Source organism: Drosophila simulans, chromosome 3R, assembly GCF_016746395.2.
Source record: "Drosophila simulans strain w501 chromosome 3R, Prin_Dsim_3.1, whole genome shotgun sequence".
Classification (NCBI taxonomy): Eukaryota; Metazoa; Arthropoda; class Insecta; order Diptera; family Drosophilidae; genus Drosophila; species Drosophila simulans.
Window position 1 is genome coordinate 10,811,033 of NC_052523.2, and position 21,948 is coordinate 10,832,980.

Genomic DNA, 21,948 nt, shown 5'->3' on the forward strand with positions numbered 1-21,948 from the left:
CGGATCGAAAAACATATTTCATAACCGACTGAACCGCGTCTTTCTTATACCATGTCGTTAAAATGTTTGTGAACTTATGTATTCGCAATCATATCACAGCCATTTTGACGAGTTTGGGTAAAGAAATCTCAACATTAAGCGGATGCATCCTGCAGTTGTCGACGACGCCCAATAACCATCTGAAAATTTGGAGAAGGAATAAGGATACACAAAGGTTTTAGATTTTTTGTTTTTTTGTTGTTTTTTTTTTTTGTAGTTTTTGTTTTTATTTAAATTTATAATAATTGTTATTTTTATATTCTTTTTTTTCATTTAAGGAAACTTGAAGGTTTACAAAACAAAACAGACCACAACAGATGCTTCTAGATCATACGAAATATAACCAAACCGATTTATGACGGGCAAAGAAGTAATACGGATTGTTCTTGTTAATTTCTCATCAATTCGGGGACAACGGAGGCACTAAAACCCAAAGGAAGCCTGACTCAAGCTCTTGCTCTCACATTAGCTTTTGCCTGTAAAGCTAGCAAGGAAATCTCTCCGAGAAACATCAGAACAACAATCATTTATATATCGATGTCATTACATTTCTGGTAAATGCTGGCGAAAGATGTGTAAAAAGAGGCGGAGAAGTGGCAACAAAATTAAATTTAAACAAAAATTAATTAGTTCTACCGAATTTCGAAAAGTAAACGAATAAATTTGAAGCTCTCTAAAATCTCACATTCGTTTTTCATTTCCCTCAGGGCAAGCAAAGAGCTTCCATCCAGCTGGCAGCTTCGATCAGCGATCAGGGATCAGCGAGATCAGCTCCTTCCGAACCGAGTTCACATTATATGCTAAGTAAGTTTACAATCGGAATGCTGGATGAAGCGGTGCCCTTTCCTTGCGCCGGTGGAAAAACTAACTTGGAATGATGACTTGGGTTTCTGGTGTCCGTCGCTGTCGCTTTGCTTCTGGGGTTTGTCTTCGTGTTGGTTGGTTGGGTGTGGGTGTGTGTGTGGCTGCCTGTATGTGTGTGTGTGTTGGGCGTGCAAGTCTGGGCTTTTGGCTTTTTTTTTGGGAGGGGTTTGGGAAGGAAGCGTGTGTGTCGGTCGGGGTGTGCCGGTCGATTGCCAAAGCGCATAAAACTATAGATAGCGGGAGCGCAGAAGTGCATCAAATTATTATGTTTAAAACAATTTTACAAAATTTCGCTCATATTATCCTTAACTCGACGTTTTTTCGCATCTTTAGCTCCCTAGGTTTTTGATTCTACTTCATTTGCGTTTCGGTTTTACAATGTAATTGTATCAATTTGGTAGCCAATCGGGTTTTGGAATTTTCGCCTCGACTTACAGGACTTGTGCGGGGCAGGAAACGCTTCCTACAAACGCTCATTGTTCTCGTATTATAATTGATTCGACAGTTGCTTTTAGCTTTCTAAATTATTTTGTTTTTTCTTATTTTTGCATTTGCTTTCTTATACGTTTTGGTGTTTTCAGTGATTGTTTGTTTGTGTTTTGTTTGTTTTGTTTCTTTATGTTTTGCTGTTGTTGTGTTTGGCTTCCGTGCGCTGTAGAAGTCTTGCGATTTCAAAAAATTTACTAGTTTCCTTTTGTTTTAATTGTATTTTATAATTTCCTAGTTGTTGTTGTTGTTGTTGGTGTTTTCGGTCTGTGAGAGATGTGCTACAGGATGGGCCGCTCGTGCACATGGCATAAGGATGTGGCTGGATGTGTGAATTGTGGGCGAAAATCGCTTGGAGCGACAACGAAAGCCGCGCGTTTACTCAAAAGTTTGATGAGAATACGGATGCGGATGCGGATGCTGATGCAGGTGCAGATTCAGATGCGGATGCGGGTGTGGTTAAGGTGAGTGCTTCATGTTGCGTGTTGTGTCTGTATATGTGTAACTGTTGCTTGATGACGGCTGCCCGCAGCGTAGCTCCCACTCGCTACGGCGACATTAACAAGGAGGGGCCGCCTGTTCCCCCCGCCTTCCAGCTCGCCACCTTCCCGTGCGCCATTCCCCAGCTGGCGATGTCTCACTGCGGCTGATGCTGCTGCATCACGATCTGATACTGTTGTTGATTCTGCTGCGGATGCTGCGGCGTCGGCGGCGGGAAATAGTGATTGGCTAAGAGCGATTGGGGGTGCACGCACATCAGCTGGTAAGTGGTTGCCTGTGTGGGCGGCGTGAACGCCGGTTGTGGTCCCCCGCCGGCGGGGGATGGCTGTGGCGGCGGATGGAACTGCTGGTGCGGCTGGCCCGGCGACGGTGTGGTCGACTGTGGCGTCTGGGCCACGAACTGCAACTGTTGCGGCTGGTCCGGGTACACGCGCATCTGCATCGGCGCGTACGTATGCGATTGGAATTGTTGCTGGTGTGGTGCATGGCCGTACTGGATGAATTGGGGTATCGGGCCGGCTGTTATCAACGGCTGACCCGTGGCCGCGGATGCCGATACGTGCATCTGCGATGCGGCCATTGGAGCTGCAAGAGATCAGATAATATTATTAACGCACAATTTCCACATGACAGTTAAATAATAATTCATCACATTTGTTCTTTTATATATGAAAATAAAATGCTTGATTATAGGAAGCTTGGACTTACGGTAATTACTACGACGTAGGCGCGGTGGCTGTCCGGCCTGTGGGTGTGTCTGAGGCGGGAATGGATGCGGTGGCACCACGTAGATCTGCTGGCTGGCCGCCGGCGGTACATGTCCTCCCGTGGTTGTGTAAATGTTCGTCATGGGCACAGGCGTCTGTGGGGTGTGCGGGCGTGATGGATTCGGGGTGCTGGGCCCGCGGGGTGTAAATGGCTTGGCTGATGGGTTGAGCACATGCTTCTTAACCACCGGAGTGGTTCCCGTTGCGCCTCCAGCAGTGGCGGCCGTTCCTGTAGGCACCGTTGCGGAATTGCTCGTCGGAGTGGGTGCTGCCGGCGTGGTTTTTTCAGATCCAGCACTGGCAATGACCCCTGCTGTAGGCGTACTGGCTATGCCAGTAGGTGTGGTGGTGTTGCTGCTTGGTGCCGGCGAGACTTCAGGTTTGGGCGTGGCAATCTGCTGTGTCTGCTGTTGCTGCACCACCGGCATGGGTTGTGGCGGAGGCTGCTCCAGCAGAACCGGCGAAGTAACAACTACGGGTGAAGTCTGTGGCGGCGGCATTGTATGGTAAATTGGCAACGGCTGTTGTGATGGATCCTGAAGCAGCTGTGGCGGCGGCTGCTGCACTTGTGGCTGCGACTGGTGCTGCTTCTGCACGTGCTGATGCTGGGTCTCCACCAATTGCTGCTGCTGGGCCTTCTGTTGCATGTGATGCGGCACATGTTGCTGCTGTGGAGGCGGCGCCTGCTGAGGCTGCTGCTGAGGCACATAGTGTGGCTGTGATAGGGCCGCTTGGTGCAGGTGTGTCTGCGGCACTTGGTGCAGGACCACGTGCTGCTGTTGTTGCTGCTGCTGCTGTTGCGGTGGCGAGGCAGATTGCTGCAACGCTCGCTGTTGCTGCTGCTGCACTTGCTGCTGCTGCTGCTGCTGTTGCTGGGGCGGTGAAGTGTTGCTCGGGGCCAGTTGGAAGTCCTGGCCAAACTGCCGCAGTTCCTGCATTTGGTTATCGCGCGTGCGCACCTGACGCGCTGGTTGCGCGTTTTGCCCTTGTGGCTGCATGTTCTGATGCTGCTGTTGCTGCGGCGGCTGTTGTTGCTGCTGCTGTTGCTGTTGCTGCTGTGGCCCGGCCGTCTGCAGCGGCGGCGAGTTGCTATTTTGCCCGGGATGGCCTCCATGGCAGCCGTGCACGGGCTTACCCAGCGACTGGGGTTCACCTCCGTAGTTCAGCGAAGAGTTGCTCTGAGAGCCCTGGTATTGGCGCATCTGGCGCTGTGGCAGCGGCTTGTTGGTATTGGCATTCGAATCGCCATTTAGCTTATTTGCGCCGCCCATGTGAGATTGGTTGCGGTACTGAGAAGACCTGTAAACGTACGAATGTTAATATTTGGTAGCTAGATTAAAGGAGACTTAAGATTTACCCATGCATAATTTGCGAGTTACCCTGGTAGGAGTATTGGCTCGGCATGCCCATCGACGGCTGGTAGCCGCCCTTGTTCTGGCCCACAGAGTTGCCGTTGCCGCCCTGCGACACGGAAACGTTGCTGCCACCTGTAGGCACATTGTTGCGCATCACCTTGCCGCCCTGGGGCACCGTCTTGCGCTTTACCATCGAACCGCCGCTATACTTGCTGGACGAGTCCGCGGGCGCGTTTGTTGAGGGGGCCGGACCCACGCCCTTCAGGCCGCCGGCCAGCATAAGTGCTGCCGTCGACTGCGTGGAGCCGCCTTGGCCCGACCCGCCGCCACTTTGCATCATCAGGCTGCCATCGCCACGAGTGTCACGATCGCGTCCGCTGCCCTGCGAGGACATGCCAACATGCGATAGCTGCGGTCCGGTGATACTGCGCGTCTGTTTTGTGATGTAGCGGTCGCTACTCATGGTCTCCCTCAACTGGAAGTCACCAGCGCCACGGGGCTTGTTACCGCGATCGCGATCACGGTCCCTGTCCCGCTCCTCGCGCTCCCTATCCCGATCGTTGCGTTCGCGGTCGCCACGATCTCCGCGTTGATCCTGCTCCGTCGACGGACGCTCCACGGCCGCGAAGAGCGCCTCCTCGTCACCATTCTCCAAGTCCAGACGGTCACGGCACGTCGGATTATTTTCGATCTCGGCAGCCAGCTTTTCGGCCTTGGCTTCGGCCTCTTTGAATTCCAGGGAATCAACCTTGTCCAGCGGTACCGTGTACGAAGCCAGAGAATCATCAAATGTGGAGGTCACACCGAACGTGTTCTCATTCTTGCGGAACATCTCGTTGGGATCCCAGCCGTTGGCGGCACTATCCAATTCTATGTCAATGTCGCCATTAGCGCCAGAATCCCATGGTTCCAATTCCTTCTCGTCCGGACGCGCACCTACAAAATGGAGACTAATAAGTACGTGTTCGCAAATTAAATTAGGAAGGACCTTACCGTTGCACTTGTCAGAAATGGCGCCATCCGTCTGAAAAGCGCCTGCGGTGGCGTATTGCGAGTCAAAGTCCTTGGCCACGATGGTCACCACGGTGTCGGCCGGGAATATAATGTGTTTTGGCACCTTGCCCTCCTCCGGCAGATTCTTGGACTTAATGCACGCCGGTAGCTCCAGTGCGATGTCAAAATTGCCCGAGAATGTGCGGAATACTCCCTCGTAGATATTGCCCGACCGCAGGCGCACCTCCACCACGCTGCCCACCAGCGCCGTGGCCGAGTGCATGAAAAACGTGTTGTTGTAGACGCCCTGCGCCGCCGGACGCACTGCTCCGCCTCCGTTACCGCCTCCTGCACTTGCCTTGTTGTTAACGGGCCTTAGGCTGTTATCGTTGGAGTTGTATCTGCGAAAAGCCAGAAGAGACGGGTTAAAACATTCGTTTGCGTTGCGCTTGGAAGGCAGTAGACCGACTGAAAATGGAAATTCGATTTCATTCAGCTACGGTGGCGATATCGATTCGTTCGCCAACTCTGACCTGACCCAGCATTCCGCAACCCCCGTGAACAGCCGTGCCAGTTTTGCGTTGTGTTTGTGCACTTTAGCTCATCTTATTGAGTACAAGCAAGAGCTACTCTATGGCTGTTTAAACAAAGACTTTCCGGGGAATTCCCTGGTTGCGAAGTTTAAGCAAAGACGTTTGGGATACCAGTGTCAAAGCTATAGTCATTAATTTTTGATTTGAGTTGCGTGCCCCAGTCGAGCAATTTATAATGGTCAAATTTGAATACATTGGTTTTGAATAATGTGGCTATCCTACATTAAGTCAATCAACGTGGATTGTTATTTGTCATTAGTGAAATGATGAGCTCTCCAATACAATATCCTTTGAAGAGCATAGGGATATTTACCAGTAATTAAAACTTTTAAGAACAATTTAAGACATACTGTCATATTCATTCCGCGACAGTAATCAGTTAAATGTGGCCCCTTTGGCCAGCTCCGCCCCGGTCGGAACTCGTATTCGACTCATGGACGCTTTTCGGGGTGTTTTGGCATTGGTTGCGTGCGGCCAGGATCGACGACCGTGAAATGCGCAACGCAACGCACAATGAACCCGCGGCGGCAGTGGATGTGATTGTGGGTGTGGGACAGGGGCGGCGTTTGGGCCGGGGGCTGTGGCGATGGCGATGGTGCTGGCTGAACGAAACCAATTGGAGAAGGGGGGCGCTTGAGCAGTAGCTGATTCACGGAGCGTGCACTGTGCACATTTTGGTGAATGAAAACAAATAATTGATTGCGCCCAAGAGTGAATCATGCGTGAGGTGAGGTGAGGTAAGGTGCAGGCAGGCAGGCGAGCAGCCGAGCAGTTGGGGAAACGAATCCGGGAAATAGGCTGCGACGGAGGCAAACTTAAAATGCAAGTGTGCATGGCCGAGTGGCGAATAAATATGCATAGACGTCAGGCGGAAAACAAGAGCGAGGTGGCATATCGTTCGTTCGGTCAGCAAATTGTAAAGTGACCCAAATTTCGGACCCACGTTGGAGGCTCTCGGGCCTGCTCAGGGGGTTGCGGCGGCCGTTTAGAAGGGGTTCGAAGTGTGCCAAAGAACGATACGAAACTCAGCGCAGCCGCCGCACGTCACAGCAACTGAAAACGAATAACTAAAAACTGAAAACGGCAAGCGGCAAACAGCAAACGCAAAGCTGCAAAATGCTGACAATGCAAGAAATTGCAGTCGAAGAAGAGTAAAAAAATATAGTGCACTACGTGATACGTGAGCGAGTGTGCCGTGCATCACCGTGGGCACTACCTGCACGGGCCGCACAGTGGGCCTGATTCGCCAAGAGCGCCATCCCAGGCCCACTGTGCCCACAAGCTTGAGGTTGTGATGTGGTGTTGTGTTGGTGCTGTGCACAATGAATAATGAACGCGCATTTCAAACAGTTTGCGGCATAAATATGACTGGACGAGGAAGACTCGTATGATAAGGCCAAAGTAAGTGGCCACTACAGTGATACCTCTTTAGCAATGCAATACAGGCTATGATTTCTATGATTTCAACGATAGTCTTCACATTTAGTAACATTCTTTAGTGATTCGAATGATTAGAATTTCGGTGATTAGAATGTTACTTAAAGAAGTTTGAAAATATTTTAAAGTGCTTAGTCACACTGAATCACAATACTGACACATTTCTACTTCATGACAATGCAATTTGGGAAACCCATGCTATTTTGTTCTTTCCATAACTGATTTATTCTGTGATAAATCACAATCCTACTATCTTTACGCCTGCAAACTTGCATTATGAATGATTTTTTGGCCATATGTAGATATGAAATAAACTCAACTTCTGATTCGTTTCTCAACTATTTCTTAAATACATATCTGCATAGCTTTTTTTCACAGATAAATTGATAAAACTGGCGGACGTGCCGATACTTATGCGCCGCACTGTGTCCGAATGCGGATGTGAATGTTGATGTGTGGCTGCGTTTGTGGCTGTGACTGTGTGCGCTGCAGTCATATTTCAATTGAAAATTTTAAGGGCGCAGCAGCAGGAGGAGAAGAGGGGTGGGGAGTGGGACGACGGCTACGGCGAAGGGGGAGCGCCCCGTTGGGGGTTGGGGGCTATGGAACCCCCTGTCATGGGGGTGGCAATGCGACTCGTTGGTGCGACAAAACGGAAACCTTTAAACAAATTATGTTCTCTACACACATTTGGCCATTGTGAAAGGGAAATGTAAACAAAGCATAAAGTTCGATTCTTGAAACACAAACACACACACACGCTTGCACTCACTCACACACACACACACAGGGCGCGCGATGGCCTATTATATAAGCGCCATTTGCATTCCAAAAAACAAAAAAAGCTTAAGAATGTTTTTCCATAAGATGCTGCAGTAGTAGGTACCATTCACGAGATTAAGAAAAAAAAAATAATGTGAAAAAAGACGACACGAGACGCGCTTTCACCTTTTAATTTTTTTTTAGTCAACCGGACCGGGAGAGAAAAGAGCTCTTTGTGGCGCTTTCGGTTGTCGCGGGTTTTCAATTTGTCAGGGCAACGGCGAACTGCAAACTGCGACGGCAAAAAGCAAAGGCAAAAAGCAAAAGGCAAAAGCAAACCAGCCCCAAATGCAGTGGTGTGCGTGTGTGCCCCCCTTTGTTGTGTGGCATGGCGCTCTGCTGCTGACTCTGGTGCCTCTCCGTGCTCGGCTCCCCTGCAGCACCCTGCTCAAATGACGCCCCTGTGCTATCGCCCCTGGTTTTTGCCAGTGCAGCTGGGTGCTGGTGGTGCTGGTCAAGCTGCTTCTTCTTACCTTGAGATGCCGCCGCTGGCACCGCCGCCAGTGGGTCGGGTTTTCCGCTTGCTATTGTTGTTCATAATAACGTCGATTGGATGTGGATCGCCAATTGCCAATTGCCAACCGCCGATTGCCGATGTGGTCGGTATGTGTCCGATTGCCGGGAGGCCAGAAGGAGCAGTCCGAGTACCAGTTCACCACCAGGACACTTTTTTTAGCAGTCGTTCAAACCTGGCGTTTTTGCTTCTTTTCTCTTCTGTTTCCTCTTTCGCCCGTTTCTGCTGTGCTGCTTGCTTCGGCTGCTTCTTTTTGCTTCGGCCGATTTTCCCCGGATTTAACAACTTTCCGTTTGGAGGATCCTGCTGCGATGGTCGCGGATGGGCGGGCGAGGCGTGTTCTAGCCAAGATGTGATATTTCGGCGCCGTCTAGCACTGTTACTTGGCTGCTATAAACGCTTTTGTTGCTAATTTTATTTTTTCCCTGCGTACTGTAGCGATAACGAGCAAGGTTGCTTGACGAGTTGCTTTCCGCAGTCGATACTTTTTTGCACATCCCTAGCGCACATCGACGGCGTATTTGGCAAATCGGTGAAAAAAAAAATAGGGGAAATGCAACAACGGAACGGCACGACGAGCTGCAGCGACTGGGCGGCGGTAGTGGTAAACGGCGAATTTTGTTGCGTCTAAAGATTATTTTGCTAATTTATTAACTTCAATCTGAACGGGGGTGCGTATGTGCAGCCACAGTGTTCGGTATCGAATGGTTATCGCCTGCGCACTCGATTTGACAGCGTCAGACGGTGATGCCTATCGATTGTTCTCGGACTATTGCCTGCTCAAAAACAGTGTTGCACACAGTCGTTTGGGCGCGCAATTTGAACTGCTTATGGTTTGTTTTCAATCGCAGCGGTATTAAGCAAATATTTGCTCCAAATCTAGTTCACAAATACAGGCGAATCTATTAATAGCCCGGAGCTATCGTCTGTGTCCCAGTAGGTGGAAAACATCCGCATATTTACCCAATGTCCAGATAGGCGGCCCCAGACGACCTTGTATGTCAAGAAATTCCTTTTTCCGAGAAAGCTGCCACCGCTTAATCATTTCAAAGTCAACCGCAAATCCACTCTTCGCCGACCTATGTCGTTTGTATCTCCGCTCCAGCATGAGATATAATACTAATTACGATGCTATCTGGTTTACAGCCCAACAGGGTCGCCATATACAAAAGCCGTAAATCTGTCCGGTCCACACGCCAGGCGGAGGGTCTTTGTAACGCCTGATAGAATCGTTAGCACCTACTGAAATTCCCAGCCTGAGATTTAATAACTCGCTACTAAGATACTTGGAAAGACATTGTAGGCTATACTGTATCTCTCATTTATCGCAGATACTGATTATTACGATCTTATAATATAAGGCGCTATAATAACAATTATGAAGATAATTTATATTTATAACTTTATTCTAATCATATTAGTATTAATATAAAATTGAAGTGGAATTACATACATAGGGCATACAATTTCCGAATATATATGTTTATGCTTCATTTAAGAATGACTGTCACAAGGTGTCACAGCTTATGCTAAGATATATATTTGGCTGATTAATTTGTGATCTTTTGATTTGTCTAACCCAATATTCAAATATTGGTCCATCGTTTATCGATCGAGGTGAGTGGAATGCCACTTTGGCGGCAGTCAAAGGTGGAAAATTACTTGGAGTCCACACGACAGACAGCCCAGTGGGATGGAGATTAATGATCGGGGATGGGTGGGTGCCGCCCAGATAGCCTCCCCCACTGCCTTGTAGCGATATCGCAGTAGTTACTGCCACCGGTGCCGTTGACATTTCCAGTTATATATTCGTTTGTTCCCGCTCCGGCCGGCGGATTCAAATGCGAGCGCCCAACCCTCCCCAATGTTTGCTCGCCCATCCGCCTGCCGAATGGGCGTTAAGTGTACCATTGTTGTGCGCTGATCTCCGGCTGGAAATAAAAGCGCACCGTGTTTGTCGCCTTTTTCTTGACTCTTTTCATTTTTCGTGTTTATCAGAAAAATCTGCCCCAGCCCACTTATTTATCACTCAAGAATTCGCTTATTCGGCAGTTTTCATTAGATTGCGAAGCGGTGCACTTGGCTCAACCACGAGAAAAGGATAATCAGTACTTAATCAACCAGAGCTCCATTGCCCGAATGTCCTTCGATTAATAATATTTAAAGTCCAAACGGATACGTGCATAATGTCGATTGTTAAGAAGTTGTCCTTCGATGGTAAGGATAAAAGCATTCGGTGTTCAATATGTTGTGAAAAGTGGAATTCTAATCAGCGAAACAAGGATACAACGATTTGATATTCCAAGTGCAATAACCTTATATTATAAAAGGATTAAAAAATCAATCGTTTCCACTATTTTAAATACTATTTTAAATAAGTTCTTTGAACTGTTTTTGTGATCCACTATAGCATCGTGATCTTTTTACAACCGTTCCATTTACACAACTTGGCAAATTTTACTACCGCCATATATGCCACCCGCCGATCTGCCGCCTTAATTAGCAGCGGAAAACATCTGGAGATATATAGTCGCCACAAGATGTTAAAAGTTTTGGCCTGAGGTTACGAATTAGCATTCATTTTGGGTTTTCGTAAACGCCGTCATGAACGATAAGACCAGTTCATAAAAAATATTTAACTTGCCAATCTTTCGACCGCAAATATTAACATTTGCTGAGAAAACATTTCGGATTAACCATGTAATTATGTGCATATTACATAAATATGGTTATGATTATAAAAAACCAAATCATAATAGGTCATAGATCATAATCATCTGCACATGGAAAATTTATTATCAACTCAATTTATTTGGGCAAACTTGTAGTATTTACTTCGCATATAGCAAACCTATTATTAACTTGGATACGACAAAACCTTCAATACGTAACCGATTTTCGCAGGTGTACTTTAAACTTATTCATGTGAAACGTAACACCCATGATCAATGGTTTGCACTATCCATTTAGATCCGTAGACAGCGAGATGACTAATCTGGATGGACTAATCAAATTGCTTTCTATCTGAATGGCACCTAATGTGCTAATTATCCGTTTACTTCCAGTGAATTTGCTTTAAAAAAAAAATCACCCATTTAATATTGTCTCTATTCAGGTTTCGCTTTGTTTACCTTTATAAAAATAAGTGGGTAACAAATGATTTTTAATGCGATTTACATAAAGAGCGATGGAGGAAGACACATATAACAGGTTTTAAGACTCGCATGTATATATGTACATATATATATCCGAACAATTAGGTGTTATATGAACGTACTGGCTCTCCAATAGAGTTCCTCAATGTGAGACAAGAATCTCAGTTATTTAAACAAATTACCGGGAACACAGTCCGAGTTGAGAATACTCAAACATATGTGCTTAATTACGATTTCACACAATTAAAGTTTTGCCTTTTTTTTGCCATTTTCGCTGGGCTGTCGGCTCGGCTCGGCAGCGAACAAGCTGGACTGGGAAGTTCGTTCGTTCGTTGTTTTTTTATTATTATTAAAATGCTAAAAAATCCCCTGACAAAATCAAACAATTTCGGCTGGCAGAGCGATTGTACCTGGCCATTGGCGAAACGGAAACAGAGTCTGAAAATCAGTACACAATGCGTTGGCCGCGAAAGCACACGTTCGGCTTGTGGCCCAAGGGAAATGGTCGGAATGGCAGTAGTGGAGGAGCCACTGGAGGGCAAACCCAGGCCACTGTGGCCACCATTTACGATCGTAGGAGCCACGGACTAGCTGTTCTCAACACGACATCGTACTAAGTAGTCTGTCTGCTTTCCGTTTTTTCCACTTTTCAGCTGGCTGCGAGGAGAAGGAGAAGTACACGGCCCAGAATGGCGATGATTACTATGGCCAGGCGCACACCGTCGACCTGGACGTGGCCAGCAAGTACTCCAAGCCCAAGGAGGCCCATTGGCTGGTGCGGCGCATATTCTTCCTCAGCTGGATTACCAGTTACGATCGGGAGCAGGCGTTCGCCGATTTGATTGCCGGCATCACCTTGGGCCTGACCATCATACCACAAAGTATTGCGTATGCCGCGCTGGCAGGACTCTCCTCGGAGTACGGCCTGTACTCCGCCTTCATTGGCTCCATCATCTATGTTTTCTTCGGGACGATACCACAGGTGTCCATTGGACCCACCAGTCTGATGGCCATTCTCACCCTGCAATTCTGCGCCGACAAGCCGGTGCAGGTGGTCATCGTGCTGGCCTTCCTCGCCGGCTTGGTGGAACTGGCCATGGGTGTGTTCCAGCTGGGATTCATCGTTAGCTTCATACCAGCTCCGGTGACCAAGGCTTTTACATCGGGCACCGCGCTGATTGTGGTCTTTGCCCAGATCAAGAATCTCTTGGGTGTTCGCATGAAGGGATTCCCCTCGATCGGCGACTTTTTCACCAATATCCGGCCCACGGATGCCGCCATGGGAATCTCGTGCATGGTTGTGCTACTTTTGCTGCGGGTAAGATAAATATAACGTATATAAATAACTTTATGGAGACATAAATGACCCATAACCATATTGGATGCAAGGCTTCGAAATAACCCAAAATAAATTGTTTATTAGCTTATCAAATAATCAGATAGTGGCTAACTGCTGAAACCTGACTTTAAACTGCTGCCTCAAGTCACGTTTTCAGAAAATCGAACCAAGTGGATTAGATATTTGATAATCAAGCATTCATATATCACATGTGAAATATGCTAATAATTGTTCAACTTTTTTCTGCTAGCTGCTGTCGCAAGTGAATTTCAAGCAGGACACGCCTGTTACGCGTCGCCTGAAGAAGATCCTGTGGTACATCAGTATTTCCCGCAATGCCCTGGTTGTCTTCTTCACTGGACTTTTGGTTTTCATCTGGGTGAAGAAGAGCTCCATTGAGGAGGTGCCCTTTGCGCTTTCCTCAAAGGTTTCCTCTGCCATGCCCACAATCAAGTTGCCGCCCTTCGCCTTCGAGTATCAGAATCGCACCTATGTGTTCACGGATATCCTCCATGAGCTGGGCAGCGGAATTGTTGTGGTGCCAATTGTGGCGGTTTTGGCCAATGTGGCCATTGCCAAAGCCTTCGGTGCGTATACGTAATATAGGGCGTAAGTGCAGTTTGTCTATAAGGGTGCGCATTTTTCTCCCCCTTCTCAGTTAAGGATGGCAATCTGGATGCCTCGCAGGAGATGCTTACTTTGGGTCTGTGCAACATAGCCGGCTCCTTCTTCAGTGCCATGCCCACCTGCGGAGCCTTCACCCGCTCGGCTGTGAGCCAGGCATCTGGAGTACGAACGCCAATGGCTGGCATCTACACGGGATTGATAGTGCTCTCCGCATTGAGCATCCTGACCCCCTACTTCCAGTACATTCCGAAGGCTTCCCTATCGGCAGTTTTAATAGCAGCAGTCATCTTTATGGTGCGTATATACATTCTAATCATCTAAATGTAGCTAATTATATACTTTTTGTTTCAAACAGATTGATCTTGCTCCAGTTAAGGAGCTTTGGCAGACCAACAAGAAGGACTTCTTCAGCTGGGTGGGCAGTTTCATCATCTGTTTGGTGGCTGGCGTGGAGTTGGGTCTGCTCTTTGGCATTGTTCTCAGCATGGTGTTTATATTGCTGCGCTTGGGTAACCCCAAATTTGAGGTCACCCTTAAACAGGTAAGTCTTAAAGTTAAATAGATAACATTGATTTAATATTTGACCTTGCTCCCTAGCATGAATCCACGTACTATGTGCACATTGTGCCCCAATCGGATGTCTATTATACAGGCGTCGATGCACTGCGCTCTGAGTTGCGAGGAGCCTGCAGATTGTATCACAATGATTTCCCAGTGGTTCTCGATTGCGCACGCTTCATGCAGTTCGATGCCACCTTCAGTGAGATGCTAATTTCGGTGGCCAAGGAGATGGCCAGCCACGATGTCCTGCTGATCCTGCAGAACATGAGCCTCAAAGTGCAACAGATGCTGCCCGTCATGGGTAATGTGCGGTTCTGCCAGGAGGATAGCCAGCTTTGGAGTCATCTGCGGGTGGAAAAGGAGGCACCTGTTTTGGAGGCCAAGCTGTAGCCAAGTTCCTATCTGATGTCGGTTCGTTCCAGTCTGTTTGATCCGGTTATGAGCGAACGTCACGGCATTTTTATCTCCGGACCTGTTACCGCTTGACGTTCGCACGCAAATTGCGTAATTAGGCAGCGGCAGCAGTTAGTTAAGTACTTAGATTTAGGTGTTTAGTTAGCGACTTTGTAAATACTTGTGTGCATTATAAAAATACAGTACTCCCCTACGAATCTGTCAAGATAAAAGTGCTCTTCGAGATTGAATAAACAGCTGCGGCTGTAAGAGCCCATAAAGAACGCCTCGTGCCGCGGAACTCAAATTGGTAATCTGCATGGTGGCATACGTGTCGTATGAGTAATGCCGCTCAACTGAATTCACAACTCATTAGGGCAATTGAAATGCTGGTTGGCGATTTTTTTTTAAATTGTTGTTTAATTATTATTTTTTTCGCTTTTTGTCGTTCAATAAGGAAATTATAATTTATAGAAAAAGTATAATAATACAGTATAACAATTTAGTTGGTTTTTCATTTGTTTTGTTTATCCATTTCATATTGCATAGTACTCATTGCCATTATCATTTCTTTTCTTTCTGTTTTGCCAGTGTGTGTTGTTTAATGGGAATTTAATTTCATTTATTCTATATTGTTCGCTTGGTTTCCGAGGAAATAAACTGTTGTATACTTGTATAGGTGTTTCTAGTAAATGATTATAGAGTGTGTCTGTATGTTTGTGTCTGTGTGTAAGTGTGTATTTCCGGTCTGTTCCCGTATACCGGATGTGATATATTTTCCGGTTTTTCGGGAACTAAACGGCTTCGGTGGATGCCGAAGTTAGGCTTGTAGATTGTAATTGTAGTTCCGATGTGGCTGAATAATAATACAGTGACTTGATTGTAAGATTTAAATCAGTTACGTGGGAAAAGTTAACGCTTGTTTCGATTTCGGTAAGTCCGTCTCCATTCAAAACATCTGGCTAATTCCGATATCTAATTTGTTCTGCCCGCACACTACTGCACATTTGCCTGCTTACAATTTACAGTGTTCGGTTTAATTGAAGTGTATCTGTGTATCTGTGGTAAGTGTGTGTGTGTGTATCTAAAGTAATCGTTTGCTCACAATTATTTTTGCCGGCCAAGCACATGTACATATGCAACTCTATGCGCTCTTTAAATATGCCTCGTTTAATGTATTTGTTTGGTAGATTTTTTCATTAATATACTTTGTTATCTTTATACTCTTCACATCTTGAATGTTTGTATTTCTTCGTAAAGCAAGAGGTACGCGATGTATTTGTATCTGTATGCCGAGTGTATGAGGGCTGAGTCAAAGCAATTTTAAACATTAGGAAACACTTGACTATCATCATCTCTCGATCGGATTCAAAAGCAGGCTTTCCCGTGAGAGAAACCGAACTAGTCGTATGCGGCGTAACTAACTATCGGTAGTAGTTGATAGTTGGTAATTCGTAATTGGTAGTAATTGATATTAAAATAACGTTCGAAAGAGTGTACTTTGGATAGGCAGGGGTAAATAGATAGCGATAGGAAGTACTTAGTAGCAAGGGGCGGCTTAAGTTGCTAAAGAAGGTGTGAGAAAGTCTCCTTGCTGAATTTAGTGAACATGTCTCCTGGGTCATTTGGGTCTTCGGGGTATTCTGGGTCTATAACGCTACGATCTTGTGCTTAGTACATTATATTTGTATTTGCCATTTGGGTATCCCATATATGTATTTATGTAGGAGTAGATCTCTCTTGGTCTTTGGTTTGCTTTAAGTTACACTGATATTTATCGCATATGGCTTCTATGGACATCAAACACTGAGAAAGTGGGGCGTTGAAAAGAAGTTTTGAGTCGAGCAGTCGAAGGCTTTCAATTTGGGTTTTCTGGATCGGTTGGGATTTTGGGATTAGGATGGGTATTTGGCTCAGGTTATCACTGGATTGAGAATAGAGTGGATTGGGGATTGGGGCTTGGGGTTTGGGGAAAGTGATCTTCTTGTGCTGGACTGGAAGTCAAGGTCGCCTAGTCTTGGAAATGCGCCCGATTTGAGGTTGGCTTGAATGCGAAATCGTATTTAGTATATGCGAATATATGTAAATATGTACCATATCGATTTATTTATTTACTTTAATGTATGTATTTTTGTTTTTCGTCATTCCGCTCGTCTGACATTGCTCAACATTCGGTTGTGTTTTGATTTATAAATGTAATTTTAGTGTATTTCAATTTAGTTTTCAATATATTTTAAATATATACATATAATATATGTATGTTTATGTTTATGTTCGGTTTAGTTTACCTTATGTGTTTGCTTTATCTTCTCATTTCTCATCTTCTCTATATCGTTCCTCGTCTCTTTTTTGGTTTTTATTTATAAACTGGTCAGCAACAGTAGCAAATTTAACAATGTGCGTTAACAAATAATTGTAAATATAATGTATGTATATAATATATTTCTTCTCCTCGCTTACTTGTATTTGTATAATATATGTGTGTTCAGTATCTATGTGATTGGTGTGTATTGCATCTGTGTATATATGTGTGTGTGTGTGTGGTCTTGTATTATAGAGCTTTATCCTTTAGTGGGTTAATGGAGTTGCAGTCACCTAAACCGGCAGGCAATTTGTTAAATAATTTTACAACAATTTATCTGGGCTTTTCTGTGGCTTTGTTTTTTTCATTTTTTTGGTTTTTTTTGTGGCCCGGCTGTTCGGCCGATGCTGCTGTTGTCCGTCGGTCACTCATAATATTTTCATTAATTTAATTAATAAAAAATATTACCATTAGTATTAGTACTATTAGTCATATCATATCATATCATTTCATATCAACGAGAACAACAACATGTGCATTGGCCTACAGTTCGGAACCGGGTATGGGTTTTAACTTTAGCATTGGTTTGTCTGTCCATCATTATCATTTGTGTTTTACTTTATATTAGCTTAGTAATCGTAATCAATAGCAATAATCATAATCATAATAGTAATAATAAGTCTAATCTACGAATAATATAACAGGACCCTATAGAATGACCGGGGTTATTTGCCAAAGCCGAACCCGAATTTTCCGAAGAGGTCTTTGCCTTTCGACAGGACATCGCCGCCGGGCGCCGCTGCCGCGATGCCCTTGAGCCCGCCCAGCAATCCGGCGCCCGGTCCTGGAGGCGGCGCCTGGGCCTGCGGTGGCACTTGTTGTGGCTGCTGCTGCTGCTGCTGCATTCCGGGCTGCATACCCTGCTGCATGCCCTGCTGCATCCCCTGCTGCATCCCTTGCTGCATCCCCTGCTGCATGCCCTGCTGCATGCCCTGCTGCATTCCGGGCTGCATTCCCGGCTGCATCCCCCCCTGCTGCTGCATGCCCATGCCAGGCTGCTGGGCACCAAAGGCGTTTGCTTGTTGCTGCGCTGGCTGCACACCACCTTGTGGTTGCATTGGATCCGTCTTGGGCGGTTGCTTCGACCCAAATAGACCACCGGTGGCAGCCGAGGTAGCACCAGAGAGCAGGCTAGTCGCGCCGGAGAATAGTCCGCCCGTTTGCGCCTGTGTCGTCGGCGGCTGCTGCTGCTGTTGTCCCATCTGCTGCTGTCCCATCTGCTGCTGACCCATCTGACCCATTTGACCCATCTGTCCCATCTGCTGACCCATCGGCTGACCCATCTGCTGACCCATCATTCCAGGTTGTCCCATTTGCTGTTGTTGCTGCTGCTGCTGTCCCATCTGCGTCTGTTGCTGACCGTACTGCTGCTGCTGTTGGAGTTGCTGCTGCTGCTGCTGTTGCTGTTGCTGCTGCAGGCCGACATTACCAACGCGACCGATCATCCCCTGCAAGGTGGCGTTGGTCCAAGGACCACAAAAGACACGTTAGTCGGACTTCCAATCGGGAATCAGGTGGGCGCATTAAACGAATGGCAAACTAATTGTTAAGAATATATATATATATATATATATGGTACGTATATTTATGGGGGTTTCTTAATATTTTCATGGATTTCTTTCAATGCTCTCTCAAGTATGTTTTTATTTTTTTAGCTGGGGTAATCGGTTAGTTTAGCGAGGTCCTCGAGCATTTGCCGCCGAGTTGCTGTTGATGGATTGGTTGTGTTTTAATAATGGCAGCTACGTTTCATTAACTACGGAAAGAGGCTAGTCAAAAAACCGAACTCGAATCCTCGTGCGGGATTCGCTCTAGATGAAACATAGTGAAACATAGCCAGGCCGGTAAGCAATCAATCAATGGACTCCGAGTGCCATCATCTCCGCATGGAGCGAGGGTAGCAGGAGGCTTGATTTTTGGCCCTCAATTGAAACGAGTAACAGTAGCATTACGTGATTTGATTCTTTATACACTTCCTTTGTTTGGAACAAAACGAAAAATATGTAGAACTAGCAACGTTTCTCAAAACTTTTTCTCAACTAAAATCAATAAAAAAAACGAGCCTAAGGCCAAAGGAGAACAAAAACTTGCATGGCAAAAATAAAATGTATATGTATTTCCAAAAAAGATACGCATTCTGACAAGAAAAAAAAAACTTCGGACAGTGCGAAAGGACTCTGGATGTCCCTGTTCAAACCGGACTTCTATGGTTCTAGAACTCTATGTATTTACACTACCTTGATGAAATAATGTCGAAGGTGGTGTTTGGTGAACGTGTCTAGATAATTGTTGAAATCAAAAATCATCAGCGGATCTTTAGCATCCGGTATGAGCTTGTGTCGATGAACTAAACGAACCAAATCAAACATTGTGTTTAGAGTCATCGTTTTGCTATATATTTCACTTCGGTGTTTGAGCATTGGTTAAAGTAAAAGCTAAATGCAAATCTAGTTGGGTAACTTATACTTGACGAAGGTGAGCCAGAGGAAATCATATGAGGGAAATGTTGATAGTAATCGAAAGCAAATACACGTTGGGTTCAACTGAGGCGGGGAAAAGAACTTAAAAAGCAAGTTACGAAACCAAAAACTCAAGGTATTACACATACAGTGAATCACATAGAAATTTGTACACATTACATCCAATATTCCATATAGTAGTAGTAGCAATTAATTAATATAATTAGTAGTGTATACCAGTAAGAAAACAAAAATGTATTCATATATAGATATATATATATATATATTTATAGGTATGCATCGCGTCTTATCAGCAATACGTTTACTTGAGTGTGTATTTTGTATCTGGCATATATGGTATCTGGTATTTGGCGATTCTAAGATAAGGAGTTTCGGATACTGTGTGAATAGATATTTGTACACAAATTGGTAAGCTTTTTATCTCACTGTTTGCTCTTTGGGCTAAAAAAAAAGCAATAATATCTGGCATATTTCCAAGTAAAAGCGGCTTTTCCAGTGACCAGGAAAAGCATATTAGTTTTCAATTCATCTGATGTTATTGGGAGTTTATATATATATTTTGGGTAGCAAAATAAACTGATTTATCCACTCTTCTTGGCAGATCAACTGCTGCAAAGCTTAGAAAGTCTGTAACCTGAGTTGATATTGGAAAAATTAACAAAAAAACAAATAAAAAGCAGTGAAATAGTTAGAAAAATAAGGTAATTGAAATGTATGAAATCAAGTGGACGACAAACTCAGGAAAAATCGATGTAAATGATTGTTGCTGTGGAAATCGTTGCTGATATTTGTTTGAAATCCTCGTCAGATTTTATATACAGACTATACACACATACACGTTCTGTTCTGAGTTCGATTACAAGTATATTACAGACTATGAATGCAACGATCTTGGATTGTATCTTTACACGGACGAGCCTTTGCTGATTGGTTGAAATGTTTGTATTTATAATGTCGCTGTTGTCTTTGGATGTTAACTACAAGATAAACATGTTGCTAGCTATACATATGTACTATATATATATAGGTATATATAAATCAGTTGATTCTGGTATCGTTAATTGGAATGTTCAAGTACTGTACTGTAAGCGTTTGAATTGGGATTGGAATGGATACATATAGACATGGTGAGATAGGAAGTATGCGTATTAGCTATAGACATAAAGAGAGAGAGAGAGAGAGAGAGAAAAGAGGACGGAACAATGGACGATCAAGTCGAGTACTGAGTGTGAAAGAGTCCGCACAACACAGCCGGCGCGTGTGCAGGAAAGCGATAGCAGTATGTCGAGGGAAAGAGATGGCGTGTTCCACTTCTGTCTGAGTGTCGGGATAATATGTTCTTTCCGGGTTCTCTATCGAGTGGGGGCTTTTTGCTTGGCCGAGAATCGGAACCGAAAAGTAATGAGTGACAGAGATAGCAAGTAAAGATATAGGTACAGGTAGAGGTACAGGTACAGGTACAGGAGTAGGTAACTGTTGTTGTAGTATCTGTTGTATCTGTTTTGTAGCAATAATAAGATGGTAGGTATACGGTTTTGGGTATTAGGTGAACAGTTGTGGTTACATTTGGCGTATTCTTAACTCTTTTCTTTAGATTAGCTTTAGCATTTTTATTTTCACAAACAAACAAATGAAAGTATTGTATATCTTTTCTTTCTTTTCACATACGTTCGATATATCAAAACAAAAGGAAACAAAAGAGAAAGAGTATTTACCTGCGTTTGGTGATCGGGGGCAGGATGGCCCGTGTTGTCTAACAGTGTAGGGGAAGCAGGGCGAGCATCTATAGCAACGAATATAACATAAAGACTTCACATTTACCACAGCAGACCATTACAAAAAATTATTCGAAAGAAGTTGTAGTAGTCAAAACGGAAAATATCGTAATTGAAACTCAGGTCGAAATAAGGCATTGAAATCGAAATGAAAACGAATCGAAATATTGAATTTATTCGCGTTGAATTTGCAGATATTGTTCGGAGCTGCCTGTTCAGAAACTGTGATTAATGTTGTTAAGGTTGGAAAGATTGGATATATATATATTTTACTCATTTCCGCGCGCAGTTGGGGTTAATCAAATAATCGTTGATCTATATAATTCACCGCACTTCACGAACAAATCAATCGACAACTCAAAATAAAAGGGTTAAATAAAACATTTCAATGGACCCAAAGGTCTCGCTTGACATCCAAATACAATACGGGCTTTTCAAAAAATGTTATGTTTTAAATTTGGTTTTGCGCAAAGACATAATTGAAACGAGATAAAGAGGCGCCAAGAGGATTCAGATTAAATCGGATTGTTAAAATGTGAGAGATAAAAAGTTGAGTTAGATGATTGCATTTGATTTGATAGTGGTTATTGGTCCAGACGTAAGTAGATTAGAATTGAATTAAATATTACCTTCTTCGTTTGGCTAACGAAATATAGCCCTATTTTAGCCCCGATATCGGGCTTCTTGGGCTCTCTGAATTATGTTCAGATTTCGGTACATTACTTGCATTTGCACAAGCTTTGGTATGCAGTTAAGAGTATATTTTAGATAAGATACATGTTATATGTATAGCATGTGGACGGGCACTTAATCGGCTTAGTATGTATATATTGCATTATATATAAGTAGTAGTAGTTATATGGAAATAAGTAGATTAAATTTTAA

General features: G+C 44.8%; 3 protein-coding genes across 19 annotated transcripts in view; 1 reads left to right on the forward strand and 2 right to left on the reverse strand.

The window, feature by feature from the left end:
* Nucleotides 1–1,430: 1,430 nt before the first annotated feature.
* LOC6727961 (ataxin-2 homolog) lies at nt 1,431–9,112 on the reverse strand. 2 transcript variants are annotated; one of them, XM_039295313.2, is made up of 5 exons: nt 8,331–9,112; nt 5,006–5,406; nt 4,015–4,948; nt 2,599–3,956; nt 1,431–2,475 (listed from the first exon to the last, which is right to left on the reverse strand). In XM_039295313.2, the coding sequence occupies exons 1-5, from the start codon at nt 8,393–8,395 to the stop codon at nt 2,027–2,029; spliced, it is 3,207 nt and encodes a 1,068-aa protein (XP_039151247.1). In that variant the 5' UTR covers nt 8,396–9,112; the 3' UTR covers nt 1,431–2,026. The 2 variants fall into 2 exon arrangements, with proteins under 2 accessions (XP_039151247.1, XP_039151248.1); XM_039295314.2 differs by lacking the exon at nt 8,331–9,112 and adding an exon at nt 7,984–8,120.
* A 1,297-nt stretch (nt 9,113–10,409) lies between these two features.
* LOC6739734 (sodium-independent sulfate anion transporter) lies at nt 10,410–14,679 on the forward strand. Of its 2 annotated transcripts, none has more exons than XM_016172039.3 (6): nt 10,410–10,588; nt 12,180–12,844; nt 13,116–13,452; nt 13,524–13,786; nt 13,848–14,033; nt 14,090–14,679. In XM_016172039.3, the coding sequence occupies exons 1-6, from the start codon at nt 10,558–10,560 to the stop codon at nt 14,441–14,443; spliced, it is 1,836 nt and encodes a 611-aa protein (XP_016034556.1). In that variant the 5' UTR covers nt 10,410–10,557; the 3' UTR covers nt 14,444–14,679. The 2 variants fall into 2 exon arrangements, with proteins under 2 accessions (XP_016034556.1, XP_002076627.2); XM_002076591.4 differs by lacking the exon at nt 10,410–10,588 and adding an exon at nt 11,929–12,099.
* Nucleotides 14,680–14,846: 167 nt separating this feature from the next.
* LOC6727962 (peripheral-type benzodiazepine receptor-associated protein 1) overlaps nt 14,847–21,948 on the reverse strand; it is a 28,046-nt gene continuing 20,944 nt past the window's right edge. For 12 of the 15 annotated variants that reach the window (XM_039294820.2, XM_039294819.2, XM_039294817.2 and 9 more), the window contains 2 exons: nt 21,004–21,071; nt 14,847–18,256 (listed from right to left, as the gene is read on the reverse strand). In XM_039294820.2, coding sequence (XP_039150754.1) covers nt 17,474–18,256; nt 21,004–21,071 — 851 coding nt within the window. In that variant the 3' untranslated portion in view covers nt 14,847–17,473. The remainder of the gene's footprint in view (nt 18,257–21,003; nt 21,072–21,948) is intronic. The other 3 variants (XM_039294829.2, XM_039294828.2, XM_039294827.2) reach the window with 1 other exon arrangement.

Excerpts from the sequence above, each read along its gene's own strand:
- LOC6727961 (XM_039295313.2), bottom strand. The coding sequence starts at position 8,395 with ATGAACAACAATAGCAAGCGGAAAACCCGACCCACTGGCGGCGGTGCC. Across the intron at positions 5,407-8,330 it reads GCCAGCGGCGGCATCTCAAG|ATACAACTCCAACGATAACA; the intron begins GTAAGAAGAAGC and ends GGCTTTTCGCAG. Across the intron at positions 3,957-4,014 it reads AACTCGCAAATTATGCATGG|GTCTTCTCAGTACCGCAACC; the intron begins GTAAATCTTAAG and ends GTACGTTTACAG.
- LOC6739734 (XM_002076591.4), top strand. The coding sequence starts at position 11,982 with ATGCGTTGGCCGCGAAAGCACACGTTCGGCTTGTGGCCCAAGGGAAAT. Across the intron at positions 12,100-12,179 it reads TGTGGCCACCATTTACGATC|CTGGCTGCGAGGAGAAGGAG; the intron begins GTAGGAGCCACG and ends TCCACTTTTCAG. Across the intron at positions 13,787-13,847 it reads TAGCAGCAGTCATCTTTATG|ATTGATCTTGCTCCAGTTAA; the intron begins GTGCGTATATAC and ends TGTTTCAAACAG.